This window comes from Otolemur garnettii, unplaced genomic scaffold (assembly GCF_000181295.1).
Source record: "Otolemur garnettii isolate 467f Iridium unplaced genomic scaffold, OtoGar3 scaffold00045, whole genome shotgun sequence".
NCBI lineage: Eukaryota > Metazoa > Chordata > Mammalia > Primates > Galagidae > Otolemur > Otolemur garnettii.
The window spans coordinates 3,949,008-3,963,806 of NW_003852440.1; the positions used below are offsets into that span (position 1 = coordinate 3,949,008).

Consider the following 14,799-nt stretch of genomic DNA (forward strand, 5'->3'; position numbering starts at 1 on the left):
CGCGGGGAAGGAAGCCTATGACCCTGACAAGAGTATAGCATTTTGGGGGGACAACTAGTTAGAGGAAACAGGCCCCCACCCCTGACACACATACACTCCAGAAGGTTTCAAGACCAGTGTTCCTGGGAAACAACAGAAAAGTAACTTTCCCCCCCGGCCCAGGCTGGCACCAATATCAGCCCCTGGTTGGAAGATCAGCACCTCTGCAAAAGAGAGTGAGTCCAAGATTAATCCTTGGTGCAAAGATCAGTCCCTGTGCAGAAGAGATGACTCCCCAGTAACCCCCTCCCACATTCCAATACACCAATAAGGTCAATAAAAGCCCCTTGGAGCTGCATGACAGGGAGCTGAACTCTGGTCAGACTCCTTTCTGCTCTTTCCTCATAATAAAAATTCTTTATCTCCAGACTGCCCTCTTCCCTTCTTGGAAACCATCACCCTAACTCTACTCTCAAACATCTCAAGCGTATCAGGCTGGCCTGATGGAGAGCCCTCAGCTTCTCAACTGCCACTCCAAGCCCATGCCCACAGCCGTCCCTCTCTCTAGTCAGGGAGGCCTGTGTGGGGCAGGGCTCTTGCTGGCACAGGACACCCCCAGGGCATGGATTCCTAACACAGCCCATTTGGTCTCCCACTGCCTCATTCTTGAGCTGGTGTGAGAGAGATTGGTTCCATTCTGCATCCAGAGGGCCTCTGGGGATTGTTAGAAGAAAAGAAAATCAGGATCATGACATGCTTGGAATATCATGATTCTTTCCTGACACAGACACTCACTATGATGAGAAGAAGAAGTCACTGTACACATTTCCGGGTGAAACTCTGATGTGGCTACACAGGAGAAGGATCCAGGGGAGAGTCCTGGGGACTTGGTTAGACATTGATTTTGGAATTAAGCAGGCACACCTTCCTCCCAGACCCCATTCTTAGGACAATGTTGACACTCATCCCTAGATGTGCATGATGTCCAGGGCATCTGTCCCCTGGTGCTGGGGCTGCAGGTGAGGTGGCTCCACGTGGCTGCTCTCGACTCTGGGAAGGTCAGCCCCAGACATGGCCCCTCATGTCTCCTCTGACCGCTCCTGTAGGAAACAAGGCACTTACCTGGTGGTGTCTGAGACACAGTCTCCGTAAGGAGGCCAGGAGAGAGCACAGGTGCGGGGGCAGCCACAGCTCCCCAGCTTCTCTCATTCCCACTCAGCCCATGCTGCCCGCCTCTGTGCAGGCCAGGCGATGTCACCACACACACCTGTGAAAGCCAACACCACCAAACAGGGCTGGCATGAACAGCTGTGCCAGTGATGGGACAAGACCATCGCTAAAGGAAGCTGTAACTACTGAACCCTTGTGCTCAGTGTCACCACTAAGGATGGTGGCACCACCACCCAAGGGCAAACTCTGTGCTAGGCTCTGGGCCAGGTGAGCACTGTCCACACGTCTCCTTCTCTGTCACGTCCTTAATCTGACATTGTATTCCATCACCCACGATCAGGTACCTCCCCACCCCACCCGGACTCTCCATCACCCACGATCAGGTACTTCCCCACCCCACCCTGACTCCACTCAGCTATTAAAGTCACGCTTCAAGCTGTCATTTTCTTTTTAATTTTTAATCAGTCTGTGTCAAGAAAAAACAGGACTTGATCAGGCTTCCAGCCCTCACTGCTCTATCAGCATAGCAATTTTATGGATCAGATTTTTGTTTACGTTTGTCTAAAACCCAGAGGAGGAAAGGAGTCAACTCCACAGATCAACACGTATTTGAAGAGACTCTTCAGGACACTTTGGGAAATTTTTTTGTCAATCAACTTCTTAGGAATAATAGCCAGTGGGCACCATGCGACCCCTCGCAGTGGGAACGCAGGAAAGGCAGGCAGGGAAGGGCCAAAAACCCCTCAGTCAAGAGGGGTGAGCTGCCAGTGAGCTGGGATGCCAGGCCTTGACCCCACAGGGCAAAAATGGGGGTAAATGCAACCTCACACTTCCTCTGGAGGTGGCATATGTTTACAGAAACAATTTCTGTTTTGGAAAATAAAAGCATGGTTGAGTTTGGGGTGGGGGCAACAATGACAATAGTCAACTGAGATCAGTTGTTGAGTGGAATCTTTCTAAAATGCTGAAACCCAACAGTACCTTGGTCACTGTCTCCACCATGAGATGGATTTGAACATATTCTGACTGTGTGTAAGTCACAAGATTTACCTAACGCCATGGATCCGGGTGCGATGCCATGAACACAAACTCTGAGGCCATGTCACCAGAGCACAAAGTACACGAACTCTACTTTTTGAAGACATTTCCAGAAAGCAGAGTCTGCCTGCCTTCCCTTTCCTTTCTCTGTGGAATGGCCACATCCGGGTTTAGTCGTGGCTTTGAGTAGAGAAGACCAGACGCAGAAGTTTTCCAAATGCCCCACGAGAACCTTTCTTTGGGAGTCAGCCCTTACGGGAGTGCAGGGGGCTCTGCTGTTCTTCCCACATCCCAGCACGGACTTTCTGCAGAGGCCAACCCATCTGAATTTGGAGCGCAGACACAGTTTGAAGCAGATGTGAAAAGCGAATTTACATAATGTGACATGCTTTCAGAGGGGGCAGGGAGTAATCGTAAGTCACCAGGCTGTGTGATTTAGTGTATTCAGGGATGTGTGTGTAATTGTTCCATGTTCCACAGCACAGGACGCACTGAACACCTCCATCCAGGATGGCAGGGGGCTTCCCCTCTGCCCTGGGCTCTCTGTGGGTCTTGATGAGTTCCCAAGTCTCACGTAAGAGCACTGCTGCTACAGTCTGTCAGCCTCACTGCTGAGCCCAAGACGCATGATTTGAATCACTGTCCCGGTCTAGATAAACTAGAAAAGCTGGCCCCAAGCTCAGTCCTTCTGTGGCCTCCCTCCAAGCTATACGGCTCCTTTCCCCCAAAGGAGCAGTAGAATCATCACAATTTTCCTGGGTTAGGGATCTTCTTCCATTAGAGGGATCTCTGTAAAAGAAGAGAGTGTTTTTAGCTTCATGTAACCCGAATACACCACAACAATTTGGAGTCTCATTAAAATATCTACAAGTCCTGAGATCAGTGTGGAGAGGAAAAAAATGCTAAGTTCCATGTAGCAGTTAGTAATCAAATAAATCAACTCCCCTATACAATGTTTATTTGCTGGAAAAAAATTAATGATCCTATTTCCAGTTCACAAACAATAAAATGTTAGATTTTAACCACCGATCCTCAGGGTCATATAAGCCCAAAACAATTACAAATTCAAGTACAGTGAGGCAGCCTGATTTGCAGAACAGGAACTCTCTGGGGATGTAGGAGACCCATGTTTCTGTGTCGTTAACGTCATTTACTATCACACTAAGCTCGAACTAGTGCTTCCATTTGCAAAGTTGTGTGGTGCTCCCCTCCCTTAGGAAACAGAACCTCAATCAATCTGCCACAGTTTTCCCACATCACCATGTGCTATAACCTGCCTTTCCCTGTGACAGGTACACGAGCATCCTGGTAAAAATAACTTCTATGTGCACAGAACTTGTCTGGGGCTGGAGCGCTCTGCTGGGCCCTAGCGCCTACATCTGTCCTTCTTCCTGGCATGCAGTGTCATCCTGTCCTTAAGTCCCACTTGCAGAAGTCCTGCCTAATTAAGAGATAAAGAAGAAAAACATCCTGGATGACATGAATGCTACGGAAACACCACCGGCCACTGCTGCCTTTCTACTACAGATGGCTTGGCGCCCTTGCCTGCCTCCTGAAATTTCTGTTAATGGGCTCATTACTTGTGAGACGATAATCATTCCTTACAATAATTGGCCTTGCCCGCAGCCTCTGCGCAGAGAGAGCGCAAGAAGCAATTTAAACTGAGTGAGAGGTAAACAGATTGATTCAGCTCTGTGACGGGGAGTGGGGGGCTGTGTGTAGCAAGGGGCTGGCTTGGAGACGTGAGGTGCTGGGCACGTGCGGGGCAGGCGTAGGCTCAGGGCAAACACTTACCGTCTGCGATGTCGATGCCTGGGCTGGTAGATGCCACCTCCCCCACTGTGCTGGCCATTGTGTCAGGGTTGTCGGAAGCAGGCTGAGTGCCCTCTTGGCACATGGGAGATGAATACAGACTCTGGAGCAGCTCAGATGAGCCTGACACACTGTCACAGGTCTCTGACTCCCCTGGGCCTGTGTCCGTGTCCCCTGAGCCAGGGTATGCTGGGGGACTCTGGTCGTCCACGGGTAAGGGGCAGCCCTGGCCCACAGAAGCCAGGTATCCGGAGCCTAAGGCACTCAAGCCGCCACTCACAGCCTCGTCATAGGACGGGAGCATGACGGGCACGCCGTCCACCACCACAAAGTCAGGGTCGCTGCTGGAACTCCTGGGAGGTCCCCTGTGCAGCAGAAAGCAGGGCCAACATGTCAGAGCCATGCCACCCCACAAATGAGGCCACCTGCGCTCCCCAGTGCAGCTGGGTCCTCAGGGCCCATGGCAGGCAGCAGAGGACAGTGTGGGTGGTAGTGTGGAAGATCCAGCCTCCTCTCTGGGTCCCTGCTGGCACACAGTGCTGTCCCCCACAGCCACCCCGAGAGACGAGTGCTCTCTTCTCCCTTTCTGGCCCTCTGCCTCTGCACCCTGCCACCTCCTCACTCCTTCCTCCCTCCTTTGACCTGTGGGCTAGGACATAACCTCGTGGGGCAGGAGGCCACATGGCCCATGCCAAAGTACTCTGCAGTGCCCTTGGGGTGCTGCTGAATGTAGAATATCAGCATCAAATGTACAGGGAGTGGTAGACCCTGAGTGCCCACAGGGCACAACCAGCCGTGTGCTTGTCACAATTCTTTATTGCTTTCTGCTACGGCCCTCAAATCACTAATATTTAGTCAAGATAGAAAAACAACATGAAAAAAGTGGGGGTAGAGCTCTGAGCACCATCTCACCACCTCATTCCAGCTATGTGGCTCCACTTCCGGCCCCTCGGGGCACTCCAGTCTGGGCCAGGCCTCAGCTGCCAGGCGTGAAGTCATTCAGTGCTCCCTACATGGGACATCCGCTGCTCCTGGCCTGGTCCCCTCTGCCTCTCGGCACCTGCACATCCAGCCCTGCCTGATGGGAGCCCAGGTGGCATCTGACGCACAGCCCGAGCTCTGTGTGACCGTCACGCTCTGCTCCTGGCCTCCATGAGAGCAGCCATGAGAACCGGGGTTCTTACTTCCTCTGCTGCGAGCTGGTGCTCAGTGATGGGACTACAAGGTCAAATGTCAGGAAGAAAAGACTGCTGCACTGGCTGGACAGACCCTGCATCTCTGAGCACCTGTGGCAGGGGCTCCAAAACCTGAGGACACGTCTGGATGTGACATACGAGGTGGAAGGTGTCAGGCCGTGCTTCTCTCTCACACCCTGGGGACAGTCTCAAGTCCACTGACTTTTTGAAATACTTTGCAAAGGCTTAGAGCTCGTGGCAATGGGCTTCTTGTTATGAAACTCTTAAAGGCTTCCCAGAGAAGGCAGGAGACCACCAAGACCACCCTCCCCAGAAGACAGGAGGCAGGAGAGAGGGAAGAGCTTCTCCAAATCAGATCACTTCTCTGCAGCAGCCGCTGCCTACTGTGTCCCTGACAAGTGAGGCTCCCTTTCTCTCTGGCTACACTGCTGTCCCAACTGGACTCCTCTTCTCATTTGGGACTCCAGGCTCCTTCTTGTTCCTCTCCCCTCCACACCACCTAGGCCAGGCCTGGAAGATTGCCTTTCCCTCTCCATTTCTCATCCCGGCAGTTCACACCCAGGCCTTGGTTCTTGCGACCTGGCAGCTTCCCTTCTGTGTGTCCCAACCACATCACTAAGCCCCCCGTCACGAACATCTCCACAGGGTCCATTCTGGGCTTGCCCTTGAGAACCTTGCTATGTAGTTGGAGAGATGAGACCAACTTCCCCCAAACGACTTGAGAATAATAGAAGATGGAAATACTCAAGGGCTAAAAAAAACCAATTGATGCAGTTTTGAGAACATTTTAAAAACATCTTAATATGTAGTCGATATCCTGGAAACTTTTCTTCCAAGCGTATGTAGAAAAATAGCTCTCTGGGCCATTTTAAAGTACTCTGATGTACCATAAATCACGACCATGTAGGTTAGCTCTCTTTGTAATCCTTAAGCCTTCTTCAGATGCTGTAATTGCCCAATGATAGAACATGGTCCCCTGATTAATAAATAATAATGTTGAGGACAGAGACTGGATGGCAGGTTTGAGAGGAAGGAGGGTTCTGGCTTCTCAGCAAGGGCTTGGCTCTAACACCAGGTTGCACAGATGCACTTCTGGGCCTGGGGAGGGACACAGGTGACCCCACATCTAGTGCACTTTTGTGGCTGGGGAGAGGGGAGTGCCTGTTGGGTTGTGACCACATGGACCTCCGCTGCCAGGCAGGGGAGCATTGCTAAGTGAGGTAAGGCTGCCCTGGGGGGTGGGAGATGGAGAGAAAGGTGGGCAGATGCTGTCTCCAGTGACTCTGCCCACTGTCCTCACCCATCACACAGCCAGGAGGTGTAAGAAACACCCTGGATTTTCCTGGAAAGAAGAGCAAGTGGTTAATTCCAGGAGCCTCCTTTTCCACTGAGCAATATTCCCTTTTTCTGGGGTTGGTGCAAATGACCCTGGACAACAGTCCCTGTGGCCAAAAACAAAGGCCCCTTTCTGAACCATTAGGCTCCAACATGAAAGGCTGTGTCACGGCCACAGAATGCAAGGGGAAGGCAGCTTGCATCAGTGTCCTGGGCAACACAGGGTGCTGATTTGCTGCCCAGACTCCTCTGCTGAATGTCCATGAATTCATCTCCGCTTCCTAAACTACTTCATCTTCCAGAAACAATGAGCTGCCAGCTGTGATGCCGGGTGCTTCTCATTGTCCCCAGGGGTGCTGGTGCGGTCCTCCTTGGCAATGATGACTATGATGGTGAAGACATCAGCCCAACTTAATTGGTGCAGCCAAGAAAGATGAGGGCCACGTCAGAGTGTCCAACTCTGCAGGTCCTGACCTGACTCCAAGATAGATTCTCACAAGCCCAAGACTTCTCCTGAGACTTCCCAGCACACCTTTGTGTCACACACCTTGACCTCATGTCTGATTAGTTGTGTGCATGTCCTATGGATGGTGAGCACCATGGTGCATGCCTCCAGGGCCACAAAGAAAACAGCACCCCAGGTAGGGCAGTGCACAGCTTACAGCCCTGATCCTGTGCTTCCTGTGCTAGCCCCACAATGCCTGCCTAAGAATGGTCTACTGAGGGAGGGAGGAAAGCGGGAAAGAGGTCTGTTTCCAGCATGGGGATCTGATCTCAGAAACCCCAAAACATTCCAGGAAAGTAGCTCTGGCTCTCCCTTGTGTTCCCCGAGAACCTCAACTTTGCCGTCATCCTGTTGCCTCTCTGCTGCTGAAGGTGGCTGCCCTGTGCCTAGCCCAGGGAGGCCATGGGTGCCAACATGCAGCACTGACCTGGGGGGAAAGTGGGCCTTGAACTTGGTCTGGAACATCCTGGCCAGGATGACAAGCAGCAGCACCAGCAATACACTGGTAGCCGTGAATGCCACGATCTTCCACGTGGTCAGGAGGGTCTCGTGGGTGCCGGGCCACGTTTGCTCTGCCGTGAGAGAGAACAAAACCGGGCATGAGGCTCTCAGACCAGAATAGGCTCTGAGCTTCCCTGAGGGCTTACCTGCTGGATTGACCCATCACGTAGTGTGGCTGCCTGAGCCCAGGGCTCGGCAGAGACACCACACACCCCACACTGCTCATGTGAATTGTGTCAGGATCCACACAACAGTATGGGCTGCTCTGCCAGGCACAGACAGGCTTATTCACAGTCCAGCCGTGGGCGAGGGTCTGGCACAGACCTAATAATGAACTGGGTTCTTTAGAATGAAGAGGGTGGGGGTCTCTTTCCCCTGGAGAAGTTGTTCTGAAACGGACCAAGGGGTGGGGGTGCAGGAAGCTGTGAGTGTTCTGGGACCTACAGTTGGGTGAGAGGAGCAAGGAACCCAGGGTGAAGGGGACATGTGTACTCTATGATCCTTATTCTCTGTCACCTCTGGCTGTCAACTGTCTGCCAGGTCAGGCACAGCAGCAGCAGACCCTTCCAGAAGAGATTCTTGTTCTCTCAACACAGGTCACCCTGCCTCAGGACTTCCCTCTGCCCTGTAGCCTTCTGTGTGTCTCTGGAGAACCCGCAGGAACAAGCACTTCCCTCACACTCTGTGAAGGGGAGAAGCACGCAGCCATCCCCACTGCTCAGAGCAGCTGCCGCAGCCTGGGAAGCACTAAAGACAGTGGGCAGGAGGCAGGAGGCTGTGGGCAGGAGGCCGTGGGGCAGCACCCAGGCTCCCTCCTTTGCTCATTACCCTAGAGTGCTTGGGCCAGTGAGGAGGTTGGTTTGCAAGTAATTTGTGATTAACTAGGACTACTGAAGCTTGCAAATAGCCTCTCCAGGGGTCCTCAAACTTTTTAAACAGGGGGCCAGTTCACTGTCCCTCAGACCGTTAGGGAGTTGGACTGTGGGCCCCGGGACGAGTCGGCTGCTAAGCAGGACAGGCAGAGGTGGCAAAAACACCTGGTGGACTGGATAAATGTCCTAGGCGGGCCGCATGTGGCCCGTGGGCCGTAGTTTGAGGACGCCTGGCCCATACTGTTATAAGTGACAGCAGGTGTTACCCACAGTATAGCATCTGTATTCTGATACGTAATTATGAGTGGAAGAGAAGGGGGGGGTTATGCCTTGCTTGGGTCCCAGGGCAACGTGCATAATTCTGCTCACACCGTGGACCTATGTCCTTGCTAGAGGAAAGGGAAAAGGCTAGGAGACAACAGAGCGCACAGTGCCTGCAGGTCCTTCCATGGATCCCGGGGGTGTGGGGACCCTGTCAGAGGGTCGGCATTTTTACCTGGGAATGAGCAGGTTGACTAACACTTCTGACCCTATGAACAGGTACTACAATTATATGGCACAGAGTCCAATATCAGCCCCCACCCCCACCCCCCCCGCCGCCCACAGCGATATGTTTCACTATCTTGCTCCTGGCAAGGAGAGGTGCAACTCAGGACACAACCACAGCCTGCTGTGCGCACATGATCCCAGGAGGGTCGATCCCCGCCAAGGGCAAGGCTTTTGATCTCACCGGATTTGATGCAGTAGACTTGATAGGAAGGAAACCACTCTCCGTACTGGCAGGTGATGTACTTGTAGTCACTGGTGAGGCTGTAGCCAGGATCACAGTAAAACTCCACCACAGTCCCGTGGTTGTAGCGCTCACAAGGCCGCGGGTGGCAGATGAAATCTCCGTGACTCACCATTGGAGGTAGTGGACAAACTTGGGCAGTGGGGGAGAATAAGAGTTTCAGAACCAGATGCTTACCCTGTCTGAGGACACAGATTGATCTAGGACAACTCAGTTACTTAAAGATGTGCTTACACATTAATCACCATTCCTTCTGTAACTCATGTGAAATAAAAAAGAAAAAATTAATCACTAGACTATTGAGTTGTACTAGAGATGGTCCCTTCTTTTGTAATTTTGCATGAGGTCCAACGGAAGCCTGTTATGGTATTCTGAGCATGTGCCACCATGACATGGCATTGTAAAGTGCCTCGTAAAGGAGAGGTTCATTTTACAATGCAAAGAATATGCCTATTTAATAGATAGTATTAAGCGGCTCTATTAATAATGCATGCTATTATGTGCCAGACAGCCTAGTAAATAAGGTTAAGATATTTATGGACAAAATCTTTACCAAAAGGCATAGCTATCCCAAGCCTGTTTCTGTGGCCATGGCAATAATTTGGGGCTGTTCGAGTCATGGGGCAGGGTCCCTAATGTGATCCACCAGTGCCCTGCTGGGGTTTGGCCAATGACAAATGTGGAGAAGTTCTTCCAGCTCTGGTGACAGACCCAGGTTACACACTTCTTCTCACAGGCAAAGCTGGCCCCTGGGGAATGAAAATCAAAGCCCTGTTTTCTATGGTTTGTTCTGCCACCTACACACTGTGTGACCTTGAGCAGGTCCCTGAACCTCTTAAAGTCCTTGGTTTTGCCCTCTGTAAGGAAACTTATTCTACTGTAGATGATGTTTTAAGTTTTTCCCATCATGTTAGGGGAAGAAAAAGTTGTTTTTAGTTTCCTATCCTGAGACTGCGTTCCGGGTTGAGAAGTGAGAATGGTCCCAGAAAGACAGACAGCGTTAGTGGAGTTGGCTGCCTATTCATCTTGTGCCACAAAGAGCTCCTTCCTGGAGGAGGACCCAACAGTAAACAGCGCTGCCACACTGCAGTCTTCAAGAAACACGCAAGCCACAAACGCCAGCTTCAGAACCACAGCTGTGGCAACCACTGAGAAATAACAAATAACAAAACCAAAACAAAACCAACCAAAAGAGACTCAACTTTTGAGCCTCTTCCCAAGGGTGTCCAATGGGTCCTGGGGCAGGAGGCCTTTTCTGTGGTCAAGGGCGTACTAAGTGTCCATTGACAGACGAATGGACAAAGGAAACGTGTCATGTATACACCAAGGAATGCTGTCCAGCCTTAACAAACAAGGAAATCTTGACATTTGCAACGTGGATGACCCTGGAGAACATTATGCTAACTGAAATAAGCCGGAAGGACAAATACTGCAAGATCTCACTTGTATGTGGGATCCAGACAAATGGAGGAAGGATTAGTGGAGGAAATCCTGATGATGTAGGTCAAAGGGTAAAAAGTTGCAATTATGCAGGATGAGCAGGTTAGAGACCTAATGTGTAGCATGGGGACTACAGTGAATAGTGTTGTATCTTAATGCTAGAAATGTCCTGAGGGAGCAGATTTTGGGTGCTCTCACCCCAAAAAATAAAGGGTATCTGTGTGAGGAGATGTATTATGGTAATTAACTTGCTTGACTATGGTATTCATTTTAGTATATATGCATCTCAAAACATCATATACAATTTTTATGAAAGAAAGAAAAGGATATATAGAGCAGTGGGGCTCTCCTCTTGGAAGACTTTCCCAACAAGTCCCTGAGGGCCACTGTAGGATTAAAAATTACCAGAACTGTTTTCAAGGCCCCAAAACCATCATGCAAGAGGCCCTGCAGATGTGCGTACGCCTGTCAGCAGCAGCAACCTGCCTCTCTCGGTCTGAAGGGTAAATGACTGTTCAATCATAACGTTAACCCTGAGGCAGATGCTAGAGCAGCAGTCCCCAACCTTCTTGGCACCAGGGACCAGGGGAGGGAGGGGACGGTTTGCATATGAGTCTGCAAGAAATTGATTAATTATAGTCTCTGTGCCGTGGAACTTCTCTGCTAGTGGTAATCTGCAGTTGTAGCCACCCCCCAGTGCTAGCATGACAGCCTCAGCTCCACCTCAGATCATCAGGCATTGGATTCCCATTAGGAGCATGCAGTCTGGATCACTCACATGCACAGGACAGTAGGGTTTGTGCTCCTGTGAGAATCTAATGGGGCCACTGATGGGACAGGGGGCTGTGATGTGAGTGATGGGGAGTGGCTGTAAATACAGATGAAGGTGTGCTTGCTTGCCCACCACTCACCTCCTGCTGTGTGGCCCAGCTCCTAATAGCCAAGGACTGGTAGGTCTGTGGCCCAGGAGCTGGGGACTGCAGTGTTAAAGAGTGGCTACACTATATGATCAATCATTTAACAAGGCAAATGAAGGCAGCCTGGTGTGTACATGTTGGTGTAGGCTATAGAGTTAGCCAAATTTGTGTTCAAATCCCAGCTCCACTACTGATAAGCAATAGAGCATGAAGTAGCTTGTTTAATTTCTTGGAGTCTTAGCTTTCCCCTCTGTTTAAGGAAAGAAACAATTCCCAACTACTACAGTTTGTTATGATTAAAAGATCTATAATAGGGCGGCGCCTGTGGCTCAAAACGTTAGGGCACTGGCCCCATATGCTGGAGGTGGTGGGTTCAAACCCAGCTCTAGCCAAAAACAAACAAAAAAAGATCTATAATACAATGCTCAGGGGATAGTAGGTATTTAATCCATAATAGCTATTAGTATGGATGGCACCTAGATTTGATGAGTTTCTTGGGCCGCCCTTCCCAAGCCGGGGCACTGCCAGGCTCCTTACACAACTAGACATCTGGATTGTGCCAGGGTAGCCCCAAACATTACAAAGATCTGGACACATCTCACTGCTGCGTTTTCTCAGAGGCCAGATAAAAACCATCCATTGTAGAGCCTTTAATCCTGAAACTGTCATAATCGGCTTGTAATAGAGACGCATTTTCCCCCAAAGTGGAAACATTTATCTTCACACCTTGCAGCACTTCAAATGATGGCACCTGGCAGACCATTAGCTTTGCTATAGAGGAAACTCCCATGTGGTACGGTTGGGATAGAGAGTGGAGGATGTTTCCTTTAACTTGGAAAGAAACAACGAGTATTATTACTTTTTAATATAAACTTCAAGAGACTGAATTAAAAATTCCAATATAGGAAGACCTGAGGGTCAGGGTCTTCCACGTCCCTCCCAACATAGCCCCTCACTGTGGGGTACAGCTGAGCTCTGCTACCCCTCCTCTCCACACCCTCCCTACCTGACAGGCAGACAAACAGATACACTCCCACTCAGAAACCAGGTGAGCAATGGCGTGGCTGGTGTTTGAAATCACCTGTGCATTCCTAGAAATTTTGGTGAGTAAAAGTGGAAAGCCCTTATCTTGGAACTCTTTTAGGCTCAGTCATGACTCATATGCCACTTGCTAGTTCTCAGCAAATATACTTGTAAATGTAATCCTAGCCGTCTGGAAAGCTGAGGCAGGTAGATTGATTGAGTGAGGAGTTTGACACCAGCCTGAGCAAGAGTGAGATTCTATCTCTACCAAAAAATAGAAAAATAAAAATTTAGCTGGGTGTGGTGGCGGATGCCTGTAATTCCAGCTACTTGGGAGGCTGAGGCAAGAGGATTGCTTGAGCCCACTCTGGGTGGCATAAACAAAGATTCTTCCGCAACTCTATTTTTCTTGATATTTCTTACAACTTTAGAAATAGCCATTGCTTCTGTGAGAGTTGGAGGCTGGACATTCAGTGGTTACAGGCAGAATCCAAGTGAGGCTCTGCTGAAATGCAGCCAGAAATGGATACTAATTTCTGTCTACCAGATGTGAAGACTTGCTCCTTATTTCATAGCGGAGGGTTAGGGCTCGTTTCAGATTCCTACCTACCCCACTGACGGCAGACTACAGTTTTCAACATACAGTATTCAGTCCTCTGTGGAATTTGCCAGAGGTGGGCTAAATGGAAGGGGAGAGGTGGGGGATGGGTGCAGAGGCACGGGCCCTCAGCCTGCCCTGTGCTGGCTAAGAATGGCCTGAGGTTGGGGCTGAACAGGTTTGGCACCAGCCTGCAGTTTCCCCAAATAAGCCCTCCCTCCGGGTCCAGCTTCCTTACAAGTTAGCGTCCTTTCCTTTATAGTCTTTTCCTCACCCACCCTCTGGCTATTTCCTCCCATCTGGGTTTAATTCCAGCAGGGACAACAACCAGTTTCTTCAGGAAGGCTTCCCTGAGCACCTAAGCAGTGATCCTAGAATTCCTAGCATTTTGCGCCATTTACACACCTTGAGCGTTTACAAATCCATGAACTCTTTGAGAGTCTAAGTTTTGGTCATTCCTGTAGCATCCAGGAGTTATCTTCTTGATAAACATTGTAATAAACATGTAATCTTCAAACTTTTCACAATATACCAGAGTCTGTTCCCTGTCCTCCTCTCTCCCATTGGCGATTAGCTGCACTTTTCATGTTGTACCTGGTTCCTTTTTTGGTTGAGACAGAGTTCCACTCTGTGCCCTGGGTACCTGGGTAGAGCGCCATGGTGTTATAGCTCACAGCAACCTCAGACTCTTGGGCTCAAGCTATCCTCTTGCCTCAGCCTCCTGAGTAGCTAGGATTACAGGCTCCTGCCACCACATCCAGCTAAGTTTTTATTTTTCTATTTTTTAGTAGAGATGGCATCTCACTCTTGCTTAGGTTGGTCTCAAATTCCTGAGCTCAACCAATCCACCTGCCTCAGCTTTCCAGAGTGCTAGGACTACAGGTGTGAGCCACCATGTCTGGACATCTTGGTCCCATTCTTTAATGAAAAAGAAAGTTGAGACATGATAAGAGCTTTATCATAGCCTCATAGCCTCACCCCATGGACACAGCAGACAAGGATTTGCATGCAATTTAAGGATGTCTTAGTGATGGGAGATAGAGCTTTGCCTGGCCCACCTCCGAGACCCACAGTAAAATAAAGAGGTCTGTGTTCCTAGCAGCTCAAAACAATGCCAGTTGGTTCCTCCCACAGAGCTCTAACAAGTGTACAGATCATGTCACAATGTGGCAAATGATAAAAAAAAGTATGTTGAATTCAAACATCCCTCATTGCATGAGAACAACATTTAGCACAGAGATATGGTGGTGCCAGGTGAGGGACAGGTAAGGGTTGGGGTGGGAGAGGATTTAAGGCTCAGCAGCTGACAGTCCGTGTGTTCAATAAGATACAGAGAAAAGATGCTCGGGCCTTCCTCCTGAAAAAAAGAAGACATATGAAGACTATATTTCTTGCCATTGGGAAAAAAACCCCAAAGCCTTCTTTTAAAAAACATCCTTCATTTTTTAGAGGAGTCGTAGGTTCACAGCAGTTTTGAGCAGAAGGTACACTCCCGGCTCCCACACAGGCACGGCCTCCCGCCCTGCCAACATCCTTCACGCAGTGGTACACTTGTTCCTGATGAAGCTGCATTGACACAGCATCGGTACACTTGTTCCTGATGAAGCTGCATTGACACAGCAT

General features: G+C 50.1%; 1 protein-coding gene across 1 annotated transcript in view; it reads right to left on the reverse strand.

Moving 5' to 3' along the window:
- Positions 1-1,579: 1,579 nt before the first annotated feature.
- The window catches only part of SUSD4 (sushi domain containing 4), a 143,473-nt gene continuing 130,253 nt past the window's right edge, over positions 1,580-14,799 (reverse strand). Inside the window, exons 6-9 of the mRNA XM_003790967.1 lie at positions 9,139-9,330; positions 7,463-7,607; positions 3,982-4,364; positions 1,580-2,976 (exon numbers count right to left, since the gene is read on the reverse strand). Of these exons, the coding sequence (XP_003791015.1) occupies positions 2,948-2,976; positions 3,982-4,364; positions 7,463-7,607; positions 9,139-9,330 (749 nt within the window). The 3' untranslated portion in view covers positions 1,580-2,947. The remainder of the gene's footprint in view (positions 2,977-3,981; positions 4,365-7,462; positions 7,608-9,138; positions 9,331-14,799) is intronic.